Genomic DNA, 20081 nt, shown 5'->3' with positions numbered 1-20081 from the left:
ACTTTATTAGTTTCATCACCATTTTACAGATGAAGTACTAAGAGGTTAAGTAATTCGTCCAAGATCACACAGTCAAAATATATTTTTGTACATACACAGATATAAATGTTTCTTAAAGCTATTGTAAAGTTTCTTTCTATAGCTGGAAGGCAGGCACTGTGGGCTGGCCTCCATTCTTATGCAGTTAGACTACATTAAGTTGAACTGATAGTTTGCAGGTTGGGCACAGAGAAAACAGAAAGGTACCAGACTCTAGATTCCACAAACAGTAGCGGCAAGTAACTCCAATGATTTAGAGCAGGGGACAGTAAACTTATTCTTAAAAGGCCAGAGTACATATTTTAAACTCTGCAGCCACCCAGTCTGTGTAGCAACTATTCAACTCTGCCATTTTAGTGTGACAGCAGCTATGGACAAATGGGCATGGCCATATTCCAATAAAACTTTATTTACAAAAGAAACAGCCTGGACCAGGCCAAAGCGTGCCAACAATCTAGAGGCTACTGAATCTGGTGTGGAGGCAACTGTGATATAAGCACTACAATATCAAATTATGGCATAAAGTATCCTCACTATTTTCCTTAAGTAACCTACAATCGAACTTTTGTACAGCTGAATTTCACGTGTAATAAATATTTAAAATCTGGATAAAATACAACATGTATCAATTCCAGTTTAAAAAAAAACAGTCCACAAACACTAACATAAAACTGCTAACAAAGTAACATATCAATTTGTTATCTACTAAAGTTAAATCTACCTTTGACAATTTATCACATGCAAAAGAAGACTGGGCTATTTCCTTTCAAGGAATAAGGGGTTCAAGATCCACATAACTTGTAACACGAAGTTCTGCAAAGTAAAACTCTCTGCCTTACCTCTCCCCTCATTAAAATTTTAGCACCTGTCTTAACCATTTCTCCTGCAGTCTTGGCAATTTCAAGAGCCAGAGAGGCCATTTGTCCCACACTTTAGCCTATAAATTCCTGGACTAACCTCTTCACTCCCAAAAATCTTTTCCTCCATTCCACTTCAATCACCAACTGCCACTGTCGCACCCTAACAGCTATAATCTTATAGTACAAAAGATGACCCATTCAAATATAGAAGAAATTCCACTTAACTTATTTTTTAAAAAAGAAAATTAAGGTATACTCATATTTAATGTATATGGAATATTAATTAAAAACATATTGAGGGGGCACCAAGGCGGCTCAGTAGGTTGAGTGTCTGACTTCAGTTCAAGTCATGATCTCATTGTTCGTGAGTTTCAGCCCTGCATTGGGCTCTCTGTTGTCAGTGTGGAGCCCACTTCAGATCCTCTGTTCCCCTCTCTCTCTGCCCCTCCCCCATTTGTGCTCACTCTCTCTCTCAAAAATAAATTAAACATTAAAAAAACATATTGAGGATGTATGCTTATTTATATATTTTTTAGATTTTATTTATCTCTACACCCAATGTGCGGCTCAAACTTACAACCCCAGGATCAAGATTAGCATGCTCTACCAACTGAGCCAGCCAGGCACCCATATGCTTATTTTTTTAAACTGATAAGCAAACGTGATCCAGAGGAGACTACAACCTTTATCTCATCATTACCTTTCACCAATTCCTCCACAATCAAACATCTCGCTTTTTTCCAGTTCATTCACTCTGGTAACTCAACCCCAACAACTGTTCAACCTCCTGAACATATCAAAAGCACTACCCTCTTCACTTTTTCATTGACCATCCTACCGTTCATGTCCTTATTTTCCTCCTTTTCCATCTCATACTCCATGGTGCATCACTATAAGCATTCCTGTGCATTCACTCTCAATTTCCTCACCCTTTTTTCTCTCAGTTATGCATTCATGACAAAACCCAACCCTGATTAAATCCAACTCTGCCTATTCTATGCCTGAACCCAAATAAGGAACATAGCTCAATTAAAATATGCAAACTTGCTGGTTGCATTCATTTTAAATTTAAGACCACAAAGTTAAGAAGGTCCCAGCACTACGCAGCAATCTTTCTACATTTCCCTAGTCAATTCTTGTTTTGACAATACCTCCTCTCTCCTTAATCCTTCAACACCTGTCACCTCCCTCTCAGCTGATGACCCCTAATATTACTTCCCTGAGAAAAGAGAAGCCAACAGAAGAGAATGTCCACACCCTCCTGCACCAAATCTACCAACCTACCTGCTTCTCTACCCGTGTCATCTGCCTTCTCTCCTTATAACAATGAATTGTTCCTGCTTCTACTCAAGTTCAACTTTTCCACTTGGGTACTGGATCCTGTTCCTGTTCTCATATTCAAGGACTTTTCTCCTGAAGTAACCTCCTCTCCCAGCACACCATCAGTTTTTCCTTCTTTACCAACCATTTCCATCAAGCATTCCAATATGCTGCAAATCTTCCACGTGAAACATAAACCTTGACTCCTTGTCTCTCTCCAGCTACTCCTTAGTTCTCTGATTTGTAGCAAAATTCTCTATGAAAAGTATCTACATTGATCATATTTACCTCCTTTCTCCTACCCCAATCTAATCATGCTTTTATCCCTACCTGTCCACTGAAACTATTTCTCAAAGTCACCAGCTCTCTCCACCTTGCCAAAGCCACTGTCATCTTGCTCAACCTCTCAACAGTATTTGACACAGTTAAACGCTACCTTCCTGATACATTTTGCACTTGGTTCCTCAGAGAATACAGTCTCCTAATTTTCCTCCTAACTTACTAATGCTTGTTTTTCAGTCTCCTTTGCTGGCTCTTCCTCTTCTTACCTACCTCTATATGTTGAAGTGTCCCAAGGCTCAGTCCTCCATCGTCGTAATCTATATTAACACCACAGGAAATTTCCTATAGCCCCATTGTTATAAATTCTATTTACTAAGAGACTCCAACCTCTTCTCTCTCCTGATCTCAAGATTCTTGTAATTACCTGCTTAATTAAATCTCCACCTGGATGTCCCATACTTTAAGAAAAGCAAAGCCAATTCTTGATTTCCCCTTCATGCCAAACCTTTTCCTCTCCAGGTGTTCCCCATCCCTATAATTAACATTACATTCATCTGGTTGTTCAACCAAAAGTCTACAGTCCTTATTGATCCATCTCTGACTTTACATCATATCTAATCCATCATTAAGTCCTGTCAACAATTCCTTCAAAAAATTTATTTCCAGTTATGTGGGTGTATACATTTATCAAAACTTACTGAACTATAGACTTAAAAGTGATGCATTTTATTGTATGCAAAAGTGTAAGGTATACCTCAGTAAAATGTGGTGTAAATGTATGTTTGTTACCTGCATATATCTGCCCATTTCTCACCACCTCCATCACTACCTCCTTGCTACTTGGACTACTGCAATAGCCTCCTAATTAGTATCCCTGCTTTCATTTTTACTCAATGCAATTCGTATTCCACAATGCATCCAGAATAATCTTGTTTTTTAAAATTTTTAATGATTATTTGTTTTTGAGAGAGAGAGAGAGAGAGAGAGAAAGCAGGGAGAGAGAGGGAGGGAGGGAGGGAGGGAGGGGGAGAGAGAGAGAGAGAGAGAGAGAGAGAGAGAGAGAGAGATGGAGACACAGAATCTGAAGCAGGCTCCAGGCTCTGAGTTGACAGCAGACAGCCCAAAACAGGGCTCAAACTCATCACCTGAGCCAAAGTCAGATGCTCAACCAACTGAGCCACCCAGACACCCCCAGAATAATCTTTTTAAAATGTTTATCACATGATATCGCTTCCCTGCCCAAACTTCTCCAATGGTTTCCTATACACTTAAAATCCAAAAGCGCTCAAGGCCATACATTATCTAATGCCTACCTAACTCTCAGACCTCACCTCTTTATCATCCTTCCTTTGTTCTACTGTGTTCCAGACACAATGGTCTTATATACACTCCTAAAACACACTAAAACAAACTTGTGTCCAATTACTTTTTTTTTTTAAATGTACTTCAAAAGTAGGTTCTTTACACAAAAGCTGATGTACCTCTAACTCACTCCATTAAATGGTCAACAGAGAAATGCTTGCTGAAGCCATCCAAAGAAGTGGATCTGAATGAGTACTTATTAATGTAATTTGGCCTTCATAAACTCAAGTCAAGACTTAAAGTACATTCAACATTCTAATGTCCAACTGGAAAACTAAACTGGATCAGTTACAGAAAGCCTGGAACATCAGATTAGGAGTTTACATTTTATCTAATAGGCCAGCATCACAAACTTAAGCACTAGGAAGAACTGCTTTTTTTTTAACTTTTCAAATCCTGAGATCACAAAGAGGTATAAAGCAATGAAGAAAATGAGAAGTTACTTTCAGGGATACATACATACATACATACTACATACTACACACACACACACACACACACACATACACACACACACACACACACAGTTTTTGTACCTCTAGAATTTTGAGCCATGTGATCATATTACCTATTTTTAAAATAAATTATAATTAAATATATATTTAAAACAGAAAAAAGGAATCTTTACGTGACATGGAAAATCAGAAGCAAATATATTTCTGCCTTTTTGGGAAAAGTTTATAGTACTTTAAGTACTTTTTGAATGCCATAACTAAGAATTAAATAAAATAAAAACCTAGCTAAAATATATTCATATATGTAGATGATACAGACACACACACAAAATGCAATATATGCTCATACATAATGGTTCACATCATGTATTGGGGAGCTCCTACCACAACTGAGTTCTGTAACCTAAATTATCATAACCACAACTTGCCAACTTTCAAGTAGTTTCCTTAAATACCTGAATAGCTGCTGAGAGCTCATACAGTGAAGACTTTCCTCAGAATCTAAAAGCCTACAAATGATGAAAGAACCAAATAAGAAATAAACTAAGAAAAAAGACAGCACAGTCTCTTTCCCTCAAACTCATCTCCAGTGGCCAGTCTCATAGCTTCATCAATTAAGTGAGATTAATAATTAAATGACTTGGGAACAACAATAAAGGTAGGAGATATAAACCCTTAACATCTCCAAATTTGCTAGAGCCTCTACGTGGCGATCAAGGGGTGATGAGGAATAGGATCTCACAGTACAGTGCCCTTCTCTAAGATGAATAAAAGTCATTCAGGTTTTTGTTCTTGACCTAAGTTCTAGAACCACTACACCATGAAAGAATCAGGAAGTGGACTCACACCCTATCAGCCAGAGCAAAGGTGAAATATTGTAAGACAAGAGAGAAAAGAACTTTGAGAACGCAGAAGCCCCAAATCCTCTAATCTATAGAATCCATCCTTTGATCAAAGGTAAAGTACTGTGAGTTTGCTCATGGCCTAGATCTAAAAAAAGATCCTTAAACTCTTACCTTCATCCTGTTATCTGGCATGTCCAGGCTCATACCGTATGGCCATGACAACAGAACAGGGGAAACATTCTCCTTGCCTTAATCACAGAAATAACACATTCTCCCTTGAAAAACATATCCTGATTCCCATGACCCTCTAATCTCAAGTTTCATCTTTATTCCTTGAGTTTCAAATTCATGCAGAAGTCAGTGTATTTTTAATATACTTTATCATGGAGTCATGAGAACACTTGGTAAGGTTGAAAACATTATTTTAAAATACTGGCTCTTGGGGTGCCTAGGTGGCTCAGTCAGTTAAGTGTCCTAGGGTCATGGGATTGAGCCATGCGTCTGGCTCCACACTGAGCATGGAGCCTGCTTATGATTCTCTCCCCCGACCCTCTAAAAGAAAATACTGCTTCTTAAACTTTAACATGCATACCGTGTGACTCAGTAGGTCTAGGGCAAGGTCTGAAAGTCAGCAGGTCTAACAGGTGGTCCCAGGTGTTGCAAATGCTCCTACTTCTCAGAAAACATTTTAAATAAGAAGGTTCTAAAAGGCAATAGAACCTATATACATAGGTTACCTCCAAAGACACAATCCCAATGGGATGCTATCTGTTCTTTTCATAGTTTATTCCTTCTTCCCTATACTAGTTGTTTACCTTCCATGTGACTACTATAAAATTGAAAAGTCTAGAACAGCCAAATATTTCTAGTGTTAAAGCCATTTCCTATCATAAAGACCTAATTTAATAGGTATACCATAATGGCCATCTCTAAAAATGATCAAGCCATCTATTCATCTGTAATCAAGTTAAATTTTCATTAGTTCACATTGAGACACATTAACAGTAACTTACACACTTCTCAAGGGAAAAAAAATTAGCAATGCTGCAAACTATAGGGAAGAAACTGATTTTGGTTTTTGTGGACGTTTTAATGTTTATTTTGAGAGAAAGAGAGTGCATGCAGGGGAGAAGCAGAGAGAGAGATGGGAGAGAATCCCAAGCAGGCTGCACACTGCCAGTGCAGAGCCCCACATGAGGCTTTATCTCATGAACCATGAGATCATGACCTGAGCCAAGATCAAGAATCAGATGCTTAACCGACTGAGCCACCCAGGCACCCCAAGAAACTGATTTTGTAACTAAAGAATCACCTGATGTGTTGTACATCCCTTAAGAAAAGACTCAAATTTAACCATCATAAAGGTGATACTCCCAGTATACTGCCCAGTTAAAAAATACTTTACAATGAGGATCTTCCTCATTCCCTAGTTTGGTTACCAGTACCCAGTCTTCCAAACCAGAAACTTGAGGGTCAATCTAGGCCTTTCCCTCTCCTTCATCCCCATCTGTTCCAGACTCCTGACTGAAATGACCATCAAGTCCTATCAATCTGGTGTCCTAAGTGTTCCTCCAGTCTATTCTATTTCCTTTGCACTGCCCTAGTCTTAGCCTTTTTCCTCACCTTACCTACTGCAATAGCTACCCTGTCATTGCTGCCTCCAGTTACCCTTTCCACTATGATACCTACTCCACACTATTATCCAAGTGATTTTTCCAAAATGCAAACCTAATGTATCTTCCGCTCAAAACTTTTTACTATGCCCCCCACCCATCACCCACAGAATAAAGTCCAAGCCACATATAATGGTCCAAGCACTTAACTTTCCATGATTGGAATCCTGCCTGCCTTTCAAGCATCATATCCCACTGCACTCCCCCTATCCTGCACTTTAAGCCCCATTATTATCAAACTACACTGCTTGAATTTCCAGCACATCCCATGCTATTTAATTCCTCCAAGCTTTTGCATAGGCTGTTGCTTCAGGCTAGAATATCCTTCATTTCTTCTCCCTTGGCTTTCTGGCCAACTACTATGAATCTTTCAAAACCCAGTTCAGATCCCAGGAAGCCATCCTGAGACCATACCCTCTTCTCTTAAAGAATTATTTCCTCCACTGCCAACTTTGTAAGTAATAATAGAATTTACTGGGCATTTACTATGTGCCTGACACTGTTCCAAGCAGTTTACAGGTATTAACTCATTTAATCTTCACAATAATCTCTCCTATGAAACGGTACCATTATTTCTTTTGCAGATATGGAGCCTAAATCACAGAGAAATAAATAACCTGTCCCCAAGCATACCAACTGTTAAATGATGGAGACAGATGAAAATCCCTACATCATACATATTTGTATTACTATTCCTATCAGAGTAAAGTTATTTACACGACTGTCATCACCATAGACTGTGAGCTCCTTGAGGGTAGGGATTATGTCATATTCAACTCTCAAGCCACAGTGCCTAGTGTAAAGCAGGTAATTGTGCATGCATTTCTTGAATTGCATATAAAATAACATTCCTTACAAGTTCGAGAAAAAAACATTCAGAAACTAGTTTCCAAATATTCAAATATGCTATAAGAGTTCTAGAATAGAGCAAGTTATTTCTTTCATGGAATAAAAAGGATGTCAAAAAGAAAGGTAATACAGACGTGAGATTACAGTCCTTGTGGACAATGAAATAGACTTATGTAGCAATAATACTACATAAACACTGAAATAAATCAAAACCCAAAGGACCATTTGCTTCAGATTAACTCTTTTTCACTTACTAAATAAGAATTCTTGCTTACCATTCAAAGCAGTGAAAAGAAAGCCCTAAATTTACTTTGCTCAAGTAGAAAGAAGCAAATCATAGGCCAGCACTACTAATTGCTTCCTTAAGTCTGGCCAAGAAATGTATCCCATTAGGCAATTAAAATAAAATACAGTTGCCTGACTAAGCATATAACAAAAGAATTTCTAAGGTTGTATGGGCTAGCATTACATTATTCAAATAATGAAAAATTATTTATTTTAAGCCAAGAAAAATGAAAAATCAAGAACAAAATAAAATCGATCATCACCACCCCAAAGGAATATAGATTTCCATATTAAAACACGTACAGGTTACAATAAAACATATGCATGTTTACAATATTCAATAGTCATTCTTTAAACCTCCTTCAAATTATAAAAAAATCAAAGTTTTGCTAACTCTAATGATGAAAGACCTCAAGACCAAATCAACTGTACTTAGTAAGCTCTCATGGTTAGTCCTCTGAGCCATACTAAAGTGCAATAATTAAAACCCATAGGGATGGTACCAGCAGCAACAATGCATACCACGATACTTGTTAGAGTAATCTGTACCCTGCACAGCTTGTACACACTCGTGCACTACAGAAAGGTAAATCTGCTGTCAGAAGAAGCAGAGTTTAGGCCACACGGAGTTTAGGCCACACAGGAAACTCTACCCCCAGACATGTCTTACCATTTCTTGGTACACTCAACCATCAACTCCTGGTAGGAGGCCACAAACTGGAACTTGGATGCATGTTTTCCCACACGCTGCAGTCTCTTCCAAACTGAAGCCATGATGATCAGTCACTTGAGCAGTTCTGGGTTAGCAACACAGCAGCTTTAACAAAGCAGAGGGCCCAAAGGAAAGGAGCTTTGCATGTATGTCTGTACTTTAAAAAAAACTCAACTACGACTTGAAATGATGTTTGGGGTCCATAAGTCTTCTCCCTGTTTCACAGGGTAAATCCCATCTTAGATGAATGGCCCAGTCAAGAACAGTATGATACACATGACAGGATGAATGAGAGGAGGTTCCCTCATGAAGACATCACCATTCCACCTCAGGGGCTATATTATGTGTATTCTGGAGGACTGAAAAGCAAAACAAAGAGAAATATATGAGAAGCTTGAGGAGTGACTAACCACCCAGGTTAGATAACACTGCAACAGACAACCTCAGTTCTCCGCATGTTTTTCAAACAATGAAACAAAACACCAACCTCAAAAGCCAGTAACATCAAGGATGCAGGACGTCAAGGAAGAAATTACAATTCACACCGAAGACGTAGAGCAACACATCAGGTAATCAGCATCAACAACAATCGAGAAACGCAAGTCGGGGCCCTACCTCCCCCTCCTAGCATCACAGAAGGGCGAGCAGAGCGGGAAAGTCTAGGGATGCTGTTTAATGTCCACCGGCAGTCAGAGGGAGGAGTGGAACATTTTTAAATAAACTTTGTTTTTCAGCCGATAATTAATAGCCTCCAGTCTTTGAATATGTGCTTGGAACAAATTAAGGAGCAAGGAGGAATGCTGTTGTTCAGTCAGAGGAGGGAAATGGATGGGAAAAGAGGAGTGGAGGGAAATCTCAAGGCAGAGGGAGGGCAACGTCCCGGCTCCAGGCCACTTGGGCTCTCCACCTTTGCTGCCAACCGGAGGGAAATGGAAACTCCTGCCTGGGCGTGAAGCAATGACCAGCGGGGCAAGTGCACAGTATGGGGTGCGGTGCCTCCCTCCCCCATCCGAAGGGAACAGTCCTCTAGAGCCTCCTCTTCTCACGCACAGAGCCCAGACCCCTGCCCCACAGCGGTGGCAGGCGGTAGCTCGCCCACGGTCCCTGTCACCCAGGCGATGCCTGAAGACCCCAGCCCGGTCCCCAAGCCCCGTCCCCGCCGAACGTCCACTCCCGCCCCCTCCTCACACCTCTAATCCCGCTGTCGGGCTGAGTCTGGCCCCGTTCCCTCCTCAGCGCCGCTCCTCCGTCGCCGCCGCAGCAGCAGCCGCCGCCGCCGCCACCGAGTCCTCCATCCCCGCCGGAGCCACATGGAACAGCCGAGCCAGCCGCGGCGCTCGCGGGAGCCGGGGTCTGCAGCCCCTCAGGCGGACGGCGCGCCTCACGCCCGCCCCCTCCCGGACGCAGTCGCCCCGCGACCGTCCCCCACCCTACAAAACCCTGCCAGAGCCGCTGCTCAGTGCCCAGCAACCCCTCCCCCGCCTTCCTCCTCCGCCACCATCATCATTACCTCCCCCGCCGCACCTCTCACACTAACCCTACCCACGGCGGCTCAACCTCCGTCCGCCCCGCCGCCATTGGCCGGGCACCACGCGTGCCCCGCCCATCTCGGTGGGCGGGCCTTTGAGCGGCGGGGGCACTTCATTGGCCAATCTGGGTGCCCATAACAGGAGCTCCACCCCCCAGCTTTGGAGGTGTTTTTCCCCCAGCCGGAACGCGGCGCACAGTCCACCCTTTATAAAAAAAAAAAAATTGGAATCCACCAGGGACGATCCCGCCCACTCCTCTGATTGGCTTGGAGAAAGAAACGATAGGCGGGAGGAGTAAGGAGTGTTTATAGTGACCTGGAAGATGGTTGATTAAACTGGATGTCCGTCAAAGGTGCGCTGGGTGCCGGGCGGGGTTTCTGGCTCGACTCAGTGAAAGTAGAGCCCGGTCTGGCTTCGTTGTAGCTGTGGGCAGTACGGCTGCTGTGGTTTGCTCTCTGGTACTCTCCTGTCCCCACCCTAGGAGCTGGGTGCGCCTTCTCCGCCACTAGCAACTAGGCTGTTTGCGCACACGGCCTTGGTTTCACCCGATTCCTCCTGGGGGTTTTCCTCTGACACACTGGAGTAATGACCCTGCCAACGCACGCCTAACATTCAGTGTACTGTTCCTCAACGGGATTGAATAAACTGAGCTGGAAACAATATTTACACTGCAATTTCTTCTTGTTCTGATTCTTCAACATTTCTTTGAATCTTGGTCTCTTTTTTCTTCTCTTCTTCCTCCTCCTCTTCCTCCCCCCCTTCTTCTTCTTCTTCCTTCTTCTTCTTCTCCTCCTTCTCCTTCTTCTCCTTCTCCTCCTCCTCCTTCTCCTTCTTTCCCCCCTGTGGTCTTTTTCCCTTGTAAATGACTCAGGAGTGGCTGGCATATAAAAAGGGTGGTTATAGGCAAAGAAGAGGATGAAATAACCCAAGCAGAGTGTGAGGGCAGGGACACTTAACCTTGTTAAAAAGATCCAAGGACCTTTCTGAGAATTTGATGAAAGCCGAGAATTTGATGAAAGCTACAGACACTCTCCCAAGGAGGAAAATATATCCTATCATAAAACACAAAAATTTGCTTTCAATTTTGGGTAGTTCATAGACCCCTGGTGTAGAGAAAGAGGGCAAAGAATGATATTGGAGGAAAGGGGATCCCAACATTTAAGGAATAAGCAGAGTAAAGTGGAAAAGAGACTGAGGAGGAATGGTCAGAGAAGTAGGAGTACCCTGTAAGCAATCACCATATAGTATGAAAAAAGAAAGGGTAACTAACATGAAAAGAAAATAAACAAGTTGGGTCCCCGAAACAATTAAGATCCATCGTTAATCTTACTAAGGATGGAGAGCAGAGTGCTTGGACAAAATACCTTAAAAGGTATCAGGATCTAGGGACGGACTCTTTGAAGGACAGGACAGGAGGGCAATGGTGAGAGTTGATCACATCTATATACACAAGCAGAGCAAGAAAAAGGAGAGAGGGACTGAAGAATCAGGAGAGATGGGGAGACAGGTCTTGAATCCAGTATCTAATTTTATTTCCTTTTTCAATAAAGAAATTAATCTAATAACACCACAAGAACACAACGTGCGCTTTACAGAAAAGAACATAGATATCATGTATTTTGCTACAGTCTTAACTTTAAAATATTAAGAAGACCATAATATTTATATTGATTCTTATTTTCTGTACATCTTAGAGTTCTCATGTGTCCTTCCTGAGTGGTTTACTAAGTCACTACAACCTACAGCCATTATGATCTCATATAGTGATATATTCTGCATCATTAACAGAGACTTTAAGTGTATGGGGTTTTTTTTATGACTAATTTATAGAAATGGTCATAAACTATTTTAATCTAAGTTGCCCTTCAGGAACAACCCACATGAGGATCAGGAGGGTTTTGCATCCCATTTATTATTGTTCTTCAGAACTTTCCAAACTTTCTTATGTGGTCAACCTGGTTTCATTTAGTACTCTTTCCCATCTTTGGGGCGGGGCGGGGGGGGGGGAAGGAGAGAGATTTTATTGTAGAGAAATTATCTTCAAAGCAATCTATTTTAAATACATGTCTTTTCTTGAGGAAGAAGAAGAAGAAGAAAAAAAAAAAAAAAGAACCAAGAAGGAGAAGGAGTATATAGGGCCCCTAAAGAATCTTTCTCAAGAGACTGAGAAAGAATTTCTTACAGGACAGCTTTTATTTTTGGAGAAGTATTTTTCCTGGATGTAAACTCTTCTTTTTCATTCTAGTTGCACAGATTGCTAAGAAGAGATCAAGGTTCAAAATGAAGAAATTAAGAGCAGACCTTACATTGTTCTGCTGCTGAGCTCAAGTTCATAAGCTAGCTTCTAAAGTCTCCACCAAACAGCTTTTTCTCTCATAACTTTTTTTTAATAACCTGTTTGCTAACCAAATTTATTGAAGAAACTTTCTTACAAAATATCTTAAGATTTTTTTTCATCTGCTTAGCTAAAAATTATTGAAACCAACTGAGTATTGATCATATTAAATACAATTAATAGTACATAAAAGATACAGTCCCTATTCTCAAGGAGTTTTTCATAAACAGGTGTTTAGCATGCAAGAAAATAATGCAAATTAACCTCTCTGAGTCTTGACTTCTTATTCTGGCAAACAAATAACCATGCCTGCCTTTCTGGGATGTTGAGAAGATGGAAGATATGTAGGTAAAGTACTTGATACATAGTAAAACAGTCACTAAATGGTAATTAATAATGTACACCATTGTGTTTGGTAGCGAACATAAACAGTCAAGAAAAAAACAACCAGTATTCAAGAATACTTGAGCAATACTTAGTTGCTGCCAAACATAGCTACCTCAGGACTAAAGAAATAGTGCATTTAACGTTATTCCTTTCCCATTGTCTCAGTGATTACCAAGACCAGAAAACCAATAACTTATGTGGGGTCGAGATTTTATAATAATTACTATAAATTCACTTACCCTCAATTCTCATGACCACCTTTCATGCCATGTATAGTTGAGATCTTTTGGCATGCCAGAAGTTACCTTTTTCTTAAAGCCCCCATTCTCCCTACCTACCGATGTGCAAATCCTTCTGACCCTCTCCCGCCCTTCAACACAAGAACTACACCTCAAAGCCTTCTCTAATCCCCTACTTACTCCAGTCTTGATTTATCATTTCCTTCCATCTCAGACTTAAGCTGCATAATAGACCTGTGGATGTATGTTACTTTAACTGTCCTGTTCATTTGACCCAGGTGTTGACTACAAAATTTTATAAATAGATTTTTACTTCACAAAATATTCAACATTTAAAATAATTTTGATTTTGCCTTTAAATTTCATCAAGATCACAGTGAAGACAGAATACAAAGAAATAAGTGGAAATCCCAAAAATTTCAATCTTCTTTGCCATGACACTTTTGAAATTATAGAAAGTATTTTCCTTGAAGCAGCTTTGCTAGTCACCGTTTCAGAAACCTCCAAAATGGAAATTTTAGTCCATGAAATGCAACCAAAGGCTTGAATTATTGTCATTCCTGATGATAAAATTTTTATCTTTAGGTTTTACAGTTTTTGCAGTAAAAATTGTCAGACATATTACTGCAGGATTTAACTACTAATAGAACTTATCTGTGCCTTAGTCATACTAATAAGATTTACTCCCAATAATAGCACTGCAGGTTTTTGCATTGTTTTCCAGTTACCATAGCAGTTATACTGTATACAACATTCCTGCAATCTTTAACTGCTAATGAAGTTATTTCTTTTAAATCCACAGTTAACAAATTTACTCCTGACAATCCTACAGCAGTTCTTATGTCCTAAAAATACTCATTGTGGCAGGCTAATACTTTAAAATATTAATTGATGGTTTCTGTAGTAGTTGTTTTTCCATGTACTTCTTTTTATCTTATGGCCTTTCTCCTCCTAGACTCTACCCTGATACACCCTCAGCATCACACCCACCCTCATTTAGGCTGGTCTTTGCTCATTGTTTCAGGAAAGGAATATAACAGAATGCAGAGAAACAGGGAACTTTTCCCTGGCTTTTGAGTTTCTAAATCCTAGCCCTTTAGGGAGCAATGAAATGAATCCTATTAGAGACCTACACTGTTCAGTATGATAACCTCTAGCCACAGGTGACTATTGAACACTTGAAATACAGCTAGTTCAAGTTGAGATGTGCTGTAAATATAAAATATACACCAATATCAAAGACTTATCATGTAAAAAAAGGAATATATCTTATTCATAGTTTTATATTGATTACCTGTTGAAATTATAATATTTTGGATATATTGGGTTAAATAAAAGACATTAAAAATTAATTTCACCTGTTACTTTACCATGTTAATATTGTTACAGGAAAAATTTAAATTATACATGTGGCTTGCATTATATTCCTATTGGATAGTGTTGCTATAGACAATAGTAAAACTTCCTTTAACAGAGATGAGAAGTGGATTTCCTGAACTGGAAGGGGAAGAAGAATTGGGAGGAAAATATTGAGAAGCTAGATGCTGGTGGGTCCTTAGGACAGTAAGTCCTAGTCTCACTCTACTCTGGCACAAGTTGTGGAGAGGTGCAGTTGAAATAGCAGGATCTATCTATGGAATCTGAGATCTGAGAGAGATAACTCAACATTCTTTTTCCTTGGTAGAGCCAAAGGGAGGTGGCAAGACCCCAGAGAGAAGAAAAAGCTGAACTATGTGTCTAGCCCAGCCCAGACTTTAGAGTACAGTTCAATAGAACTTTCTGTGATGAACAAAATGTTCGTCGTGTCCGATATAGTAGCCTCTAGTCACTTGGGGTTATTAAGCACTTGAAATGTGTCTAGTGTAACTGAGAAACAGGAGTATTAATATTTAATCTTAATTAATTTAAATGTAAATAGTCGCATGTGACTGATAGCTACCATAATGGACAGTGAAGCCTTACATAGTACCATGAATGTTCTGAAAACCCAACACAATGATTTCCAGACACCCAAAAGGGTGCAGAGGGAACAGAAACCAACAGACCTAAAGGGGCCTTGTTGATAGACCAAGATTGACCCAGCAGCAATGTGTGGGAATGACTGCTATTGAGGAAGGATGCAGATTGGAAACCTTGGGAGAGCCAGCATGGTAGAGGAGGAGCAAGGATCAAATGCTCAACCCCCTTCCTCTAATACTATGTAAACCCCTTCAATTTAGATGCAGTCCCTGCCAGTGACTATGATTAAGTGTCTGCCACCCTTTGTGAAATCAGAGCTTGAAACAGAAATTGAGTTATAAAAAATGAAATTATATTTCTTGAAAACCAGATTTTTTTTAGATTGAGATTTGTACCTGCTATAAAACCTCAAATAATAATTCTAACAAAATACTTTTAAATTAATATTTATTCTTTTAAAAAAACAGTCTTTCTTTCTTTATCATAGAACCCAAGTTCTTTGGTTGAAAGCTTAGAAAAGCTGCATCAGAAAACCATCTTTTACAGGGGCACCTGGGTAGCTCGGTTGAGCATCGGAATCTTGATTTCAGCTCAGGTCATGATCCCAGGGTTTGTGGGATTGAGTACCCCATTGGTCTCCACTCTGAGCATGGAGCCTGCCTGGGATTCTCTCTATATATCCCTCGGCCCCTCTCTCCCACTTATTCTCTCTCTCTCTCTCTCTCTCTCTCTCTCTCTCTCTCTCTCTAATTAAAAAAACAAAGCAAAACAAAATAAAACAAACAAACAAAAAGCTTAAGGGTGCCTGGGTGGCTCAGTGGGTTAAGCATCTGATTTTAGCTCAGATCATGATCTCACAGTTCATGGGTTAGAGCCCTGCTTTGGGCTCCACACTGCTAGTGTGCTTGGGATTCTCTCTCTCTTCCTCTCTCTCTGCTCCCCACCCTCCACTGTGCTTTTTCTCTCTCTCAAAATAAACTTTAAAAAAAATTTTTTTAACTTAAAAAAATGAAGAAAACCATCTTTCAACTAAAAAGAGGGTATCCTTTTGTTAAATTGTTTCCATGCTAGTTTCCCATGAACAAGTCATGCAGTTAGTCATAATGAAATTTTGTACATTGAACCTGAGATGACACTAATTCCAGGGCCTAATTTGCATCCTAAAAAACCAGTTTTGTCTAGTTCTATAGCTTCTAGGAAAGACTAACCTGGGTTGGTAGAGACAGAGGAGCATCCTTAACGGCCTTGAAATTCAGATAGAGACAGATGCGAGTCTGTAGAGACCATCCTTTGGTGATTCAGTAGGTCTGACTTCTATTGTTAATCTGGAGCAGTATATTGAATGATGAGAAGGCTCAGAAATCCTCAAGAATGATTACAGGCATTAATGATATTCAAAAGGTGGAGACTCAAAATGCTAGCAACACCACACAGACATTAAGCATTTGGGTGGATGACAGCCATAAGCATATTTGGCTCAGCTATCCTAATGTGGAACAGCTAAATACAACTTTGACTCTAGAGTACCCTTGCTGGTCTGCACCATTCTCTTGATCCTTCAAATTACTTGAGATAATTTTGGGATAGTGAAGTCACAGTGCACAAATACCGTGTATGTGAAAGCAGGTGCAGTTATGAGATATTTACACATCACAAATAAGTGGGCCATTACTAGAGGTATTGCAACAAAGGTCTGAGTTGGAATTAGGAGCCATTTCCGAGAAACCTTTTGCTAAATTCAGTAAATTTATCTCCTATAAAATCAGTAGAGATTCCTGACCAAGATTTATTGGCCATTTCCCATGAAATGTAAAGTATCTTTGATGAATCATAAAGAGTAGAATAACCTCTGCTTCTTTTCTTCAATGTTTTAAAAAATTGGAATAAATGCTAGGTAACCAGAAACAGCATCCAGCCAGTGTTTTCCTCTGAATAATTCCTAGATGACTGTATTTAATGTGAACAAGATAATAAAATTAACATCTTCTGAAATAATAAGGTTAGACAGGAGAGGCAAAGAAAAAGCAATAGGAATTCACAATCTGGGAGGGCATTGAATACCCACCATGTGGTGTTAAATCAGAGCATTTCCATCTCAAACAGTGCAAAAAAAAACAACAGCAAGCTGAAATCAGGCGGAACCCCACTTACCAGGGCATTAGGCATGGGCCAAAGGAAAGAAGCCCTCTTGTAGAAGCTTGTCCCAGATGAGTAGAAATGGAAAATGAACCCAGCTTTCAGAGGGCAAAACTCATGCACAGTTTGGGCAATCTGCTTAAGCAAGCTGAAGTGAAAAAAAAAAAAAAAATTCCAGGCCAAGGGCAATAGCATAGAGCCAGAGAGAGCTGCAGTATCATTCCAGATCTCTCTTTTTACAGCAAATCACCAAATTAGTGACGAGGCTTACAGAGAGCAGAACATAGCCTGCTAGCAAAAAGGACTTTGTGAGATGTGCTGGACATTTCTTCATATTTTGTAGCAACTTTTGGATGCTATTTTTAAATATTCCCGATAATGAATCACTGATATTTTTCTCCAAAAAAAGAAAGTCAACTGTTGTGCAAGAGTTAAGTTTTTGTTCCACAGTTCAATCTTCTAAAAAATCCTGGTATCTTCAACATTAAAAACCATGACATCTTATCCCTGAAATAAATTTAGTCTATCTTAGATATTGAATATAGTGCTAAGCTACACTTGGTGTGAAATAATTATCTGGCATTATCAGAGTCCCATTTCTCATTTCAAAAACTTAAATGTGCACCCTTCCCCTGATAACAAGTATTATATACTTCAGTGTAGAAAACAAGAATGTTGTACTTGTGCGTCTTTCTTCACACAACATATACTAAAAAGACGTATATTTAAAGGTCATAGCTTGATCATCTTTAAAATATTCACTCTGTCCTCAAACAACCGAAGCAAAAACAGAAGCCTATTGATGACTGCTGAACTTCTTTTATTCTTATAACATACCTCCTAATTACTCACAAAGCTACCTTATACATGCCTCTTCTCCAGCTTTACACGCCAGTTTACAAAATAATTACCCAAATCTTGCAGTTGGTTGTCAATAATGAATAAGGGTAACTTGTTGAGTACTTCTTCATATATGTCATGCTGGAAAGTGAATGATGATAGTAACTGCTCTTCAACATTATGTGCTATGCACATGTGCAATGCCCAGGAATGTTTTTGATCAAATAGTTTTGCCATTAGTTCCTTCTGCTTTCTCATATTAACATCTTATTAATTTTCAGCTGATTTTGTAAGCTTTAAGGCAACAATGTAACTTGTACCTAGTTTTGCTACAGAGAGTACAACTTTGAATAATAGTTTTAAGATTTTGATTTTCTTTGATGATATTTTTACTAAAAAATTCATTTATTCATTAATAACTTGTGAATAACTACTAAGCTCAAAGCATTGTGCTAAGTATTGAGAATGTAGCACATCAACAGATAAAATCCCTGCCCTCATGGAACTCACATTCTGCATCAGTTGGAAACCATTATTAAATATTTGCGTTAGAAAAATCTCAGTTGATAAAAGGCCACACTATGCTTCGTTTAACAATGACAAAAAAAAAGCTAACTGAGAAAAATGTTATAAGAGACAATGCACTGGGGACTAACATTAATAGAAAGCCCACTCAATGAAATTTAATTTTCAGATACTTATTGTTGTACTTCCAATTTACATATTTATTTCCTGTACAAAGTCACATATAGATTTGTCACAGCTAATACAGATTTATAATCTATATTTGCACTGGAGTGCTGTTTACAATTTATGTTTATTTCTTTATTTGAATTGTAATATTTACATTACTATTTTATCATTATTTTATGCTTCATTGAACCACTTTATAATATTGATCCATTTTTTAAAATTATTGATATAGGGCAACACTACTGTAACTACAAAATGTAAAATTAACATGCCAAAACTGAAACTACATTGATTGAGAGATTATTTGTTAAAGGTTAACTAAGCCAATCTGATCAATGCATTCCTTGGAGCTCAACATGTAGCTTCTAAGAATGGTTATTAGGAATGTGACAGGATCTTAAGAAACACACACCTATCCTAATTTCCCTTTTGACTTGGTAAAATAATTTTCAGAAAATAAAATATAAAAAGCTTATTTTCACTGCTTTATGCTCAGAAATATTTTAGCTCTCTTCCTAGATATCCTTAGAGGTAAAATAGTTACAAATTACCTTTTATCTTACATGTGTTCTATGATTTTAGAAAATGTAAAAATACACAGAGAATAAATACTTAAAGAGAATATAAAATTTTATGCTAGGGTGTAAAGGCTATGAGTGATACCATTTCTTTTTAAAATTCTCCTTTAATGTTTTAAATTGTTTTTTACAATAATGACTAAAATTGTATAACTATAGTCTTAGATTGAAGATATTATGTAAGTCTTTATGTACTCTTTTTATTTTTTAAAGTTTATTTTGAGAGAGTGTGTACATGCGTGTGCAAGTGGGGGAGGGGCATAGAAAGACAAGGAGAGAGAGAGAATCCCAAGCAGGCTCCACAACGTCAGCGCAGAGCCTAATGTGGGGCTCGAACTCACAAACCATGAGATCATGACCTGAGCCAAGTCAAACGCTTAACCAACTGAGCCACCCAGGCACCCCTATGTACTCATTAAAATGTTCTTTCACTATCTAAAGGCGTTTCATCTATAGTTTCTGTTTATAAATTGTATCTAATTGATAAAAATGAAAATTCTCCTTGAATAAATCCATTCCTACCACATCTAAGGTGTTCTGATTCTAGATCCATTTTGCCCATGGACACACCTCAGTTTGGGGATTGAATGAAGATTTTCTTTCACAAAACATTCTATTCCCAGGAGTATCTTCTGTATTTTATATCACAAAAAGGATAAGTTTTAATCAGTACTTTTTATGTGCTTGAATTGCTTTATTGAGA

The 20081-nt window shown here is 39.0% G+C and overlaps 1 protein-coding gene across 13 annotated transcripts in view; it reads right to left on the bottom strand.

Annotated features, from left to right (window-relative positions):
* EHBP1 (EH domain binding protein 1) overlaps positions 1–20081 on the bottom strand; it is a 375396-nt gene that overhangs the window by 330211 nt on the left and 25104 nt on the right. For 8 of the 13 annotated variants that reach the window (XM_049650279.1, XM_049650277.1, XM_049650275.1 and 5 more), the window contains 3 exons: positions 17283–17415; positions 16340–16456; positions 8641–9041 (listed from right to left, as the gene is read on the bottom strand). The exons of 1 other annotated variant lie outside the window; for it this stretch is intronic. In XM_049650279.1, the coding sequence (XP_049506236.1) occupies positions 8641–8744 (104 nt within the window). In that variant the 5' untranslated portion in view covers positions 8745–9041; positions 16340–16456; positions 17283–17415. Of the gene's footprint in view, positions 1–8640; positions 9042–9872; positions 10090–10192; positions 10277–16339; positions 16457–17282; positions 17416–20081 lie in introns of those variants that run through there. 4 more of the 13 variants (XM_049650283.1, XM_049650278.1, XM_049650276.1 and 1 more) reach the window with 4 other exon arrangements.

The sequence above is a fragment of the Panthera uncia genome, assembly GCF_023721935.1.
Source record: "Panthera uncia isolate 11264 chromosome A3 unlocalized genomic scaffold, Puncia_PCG_1.0 HiC_scaffold_11, whole genome shotgun sequence".
In the NCBI taxonomy this organism is placed as follows: Eukaryota; Metazoa; Chordata; class Mammalia; order Carnivora; family Felidae; genus Panthera; species Panthera uncia.
Note: the sequence above shows the minus strand (reverse complement) of the source record. Positions and strands in the feature narration are given on the sequence as shown.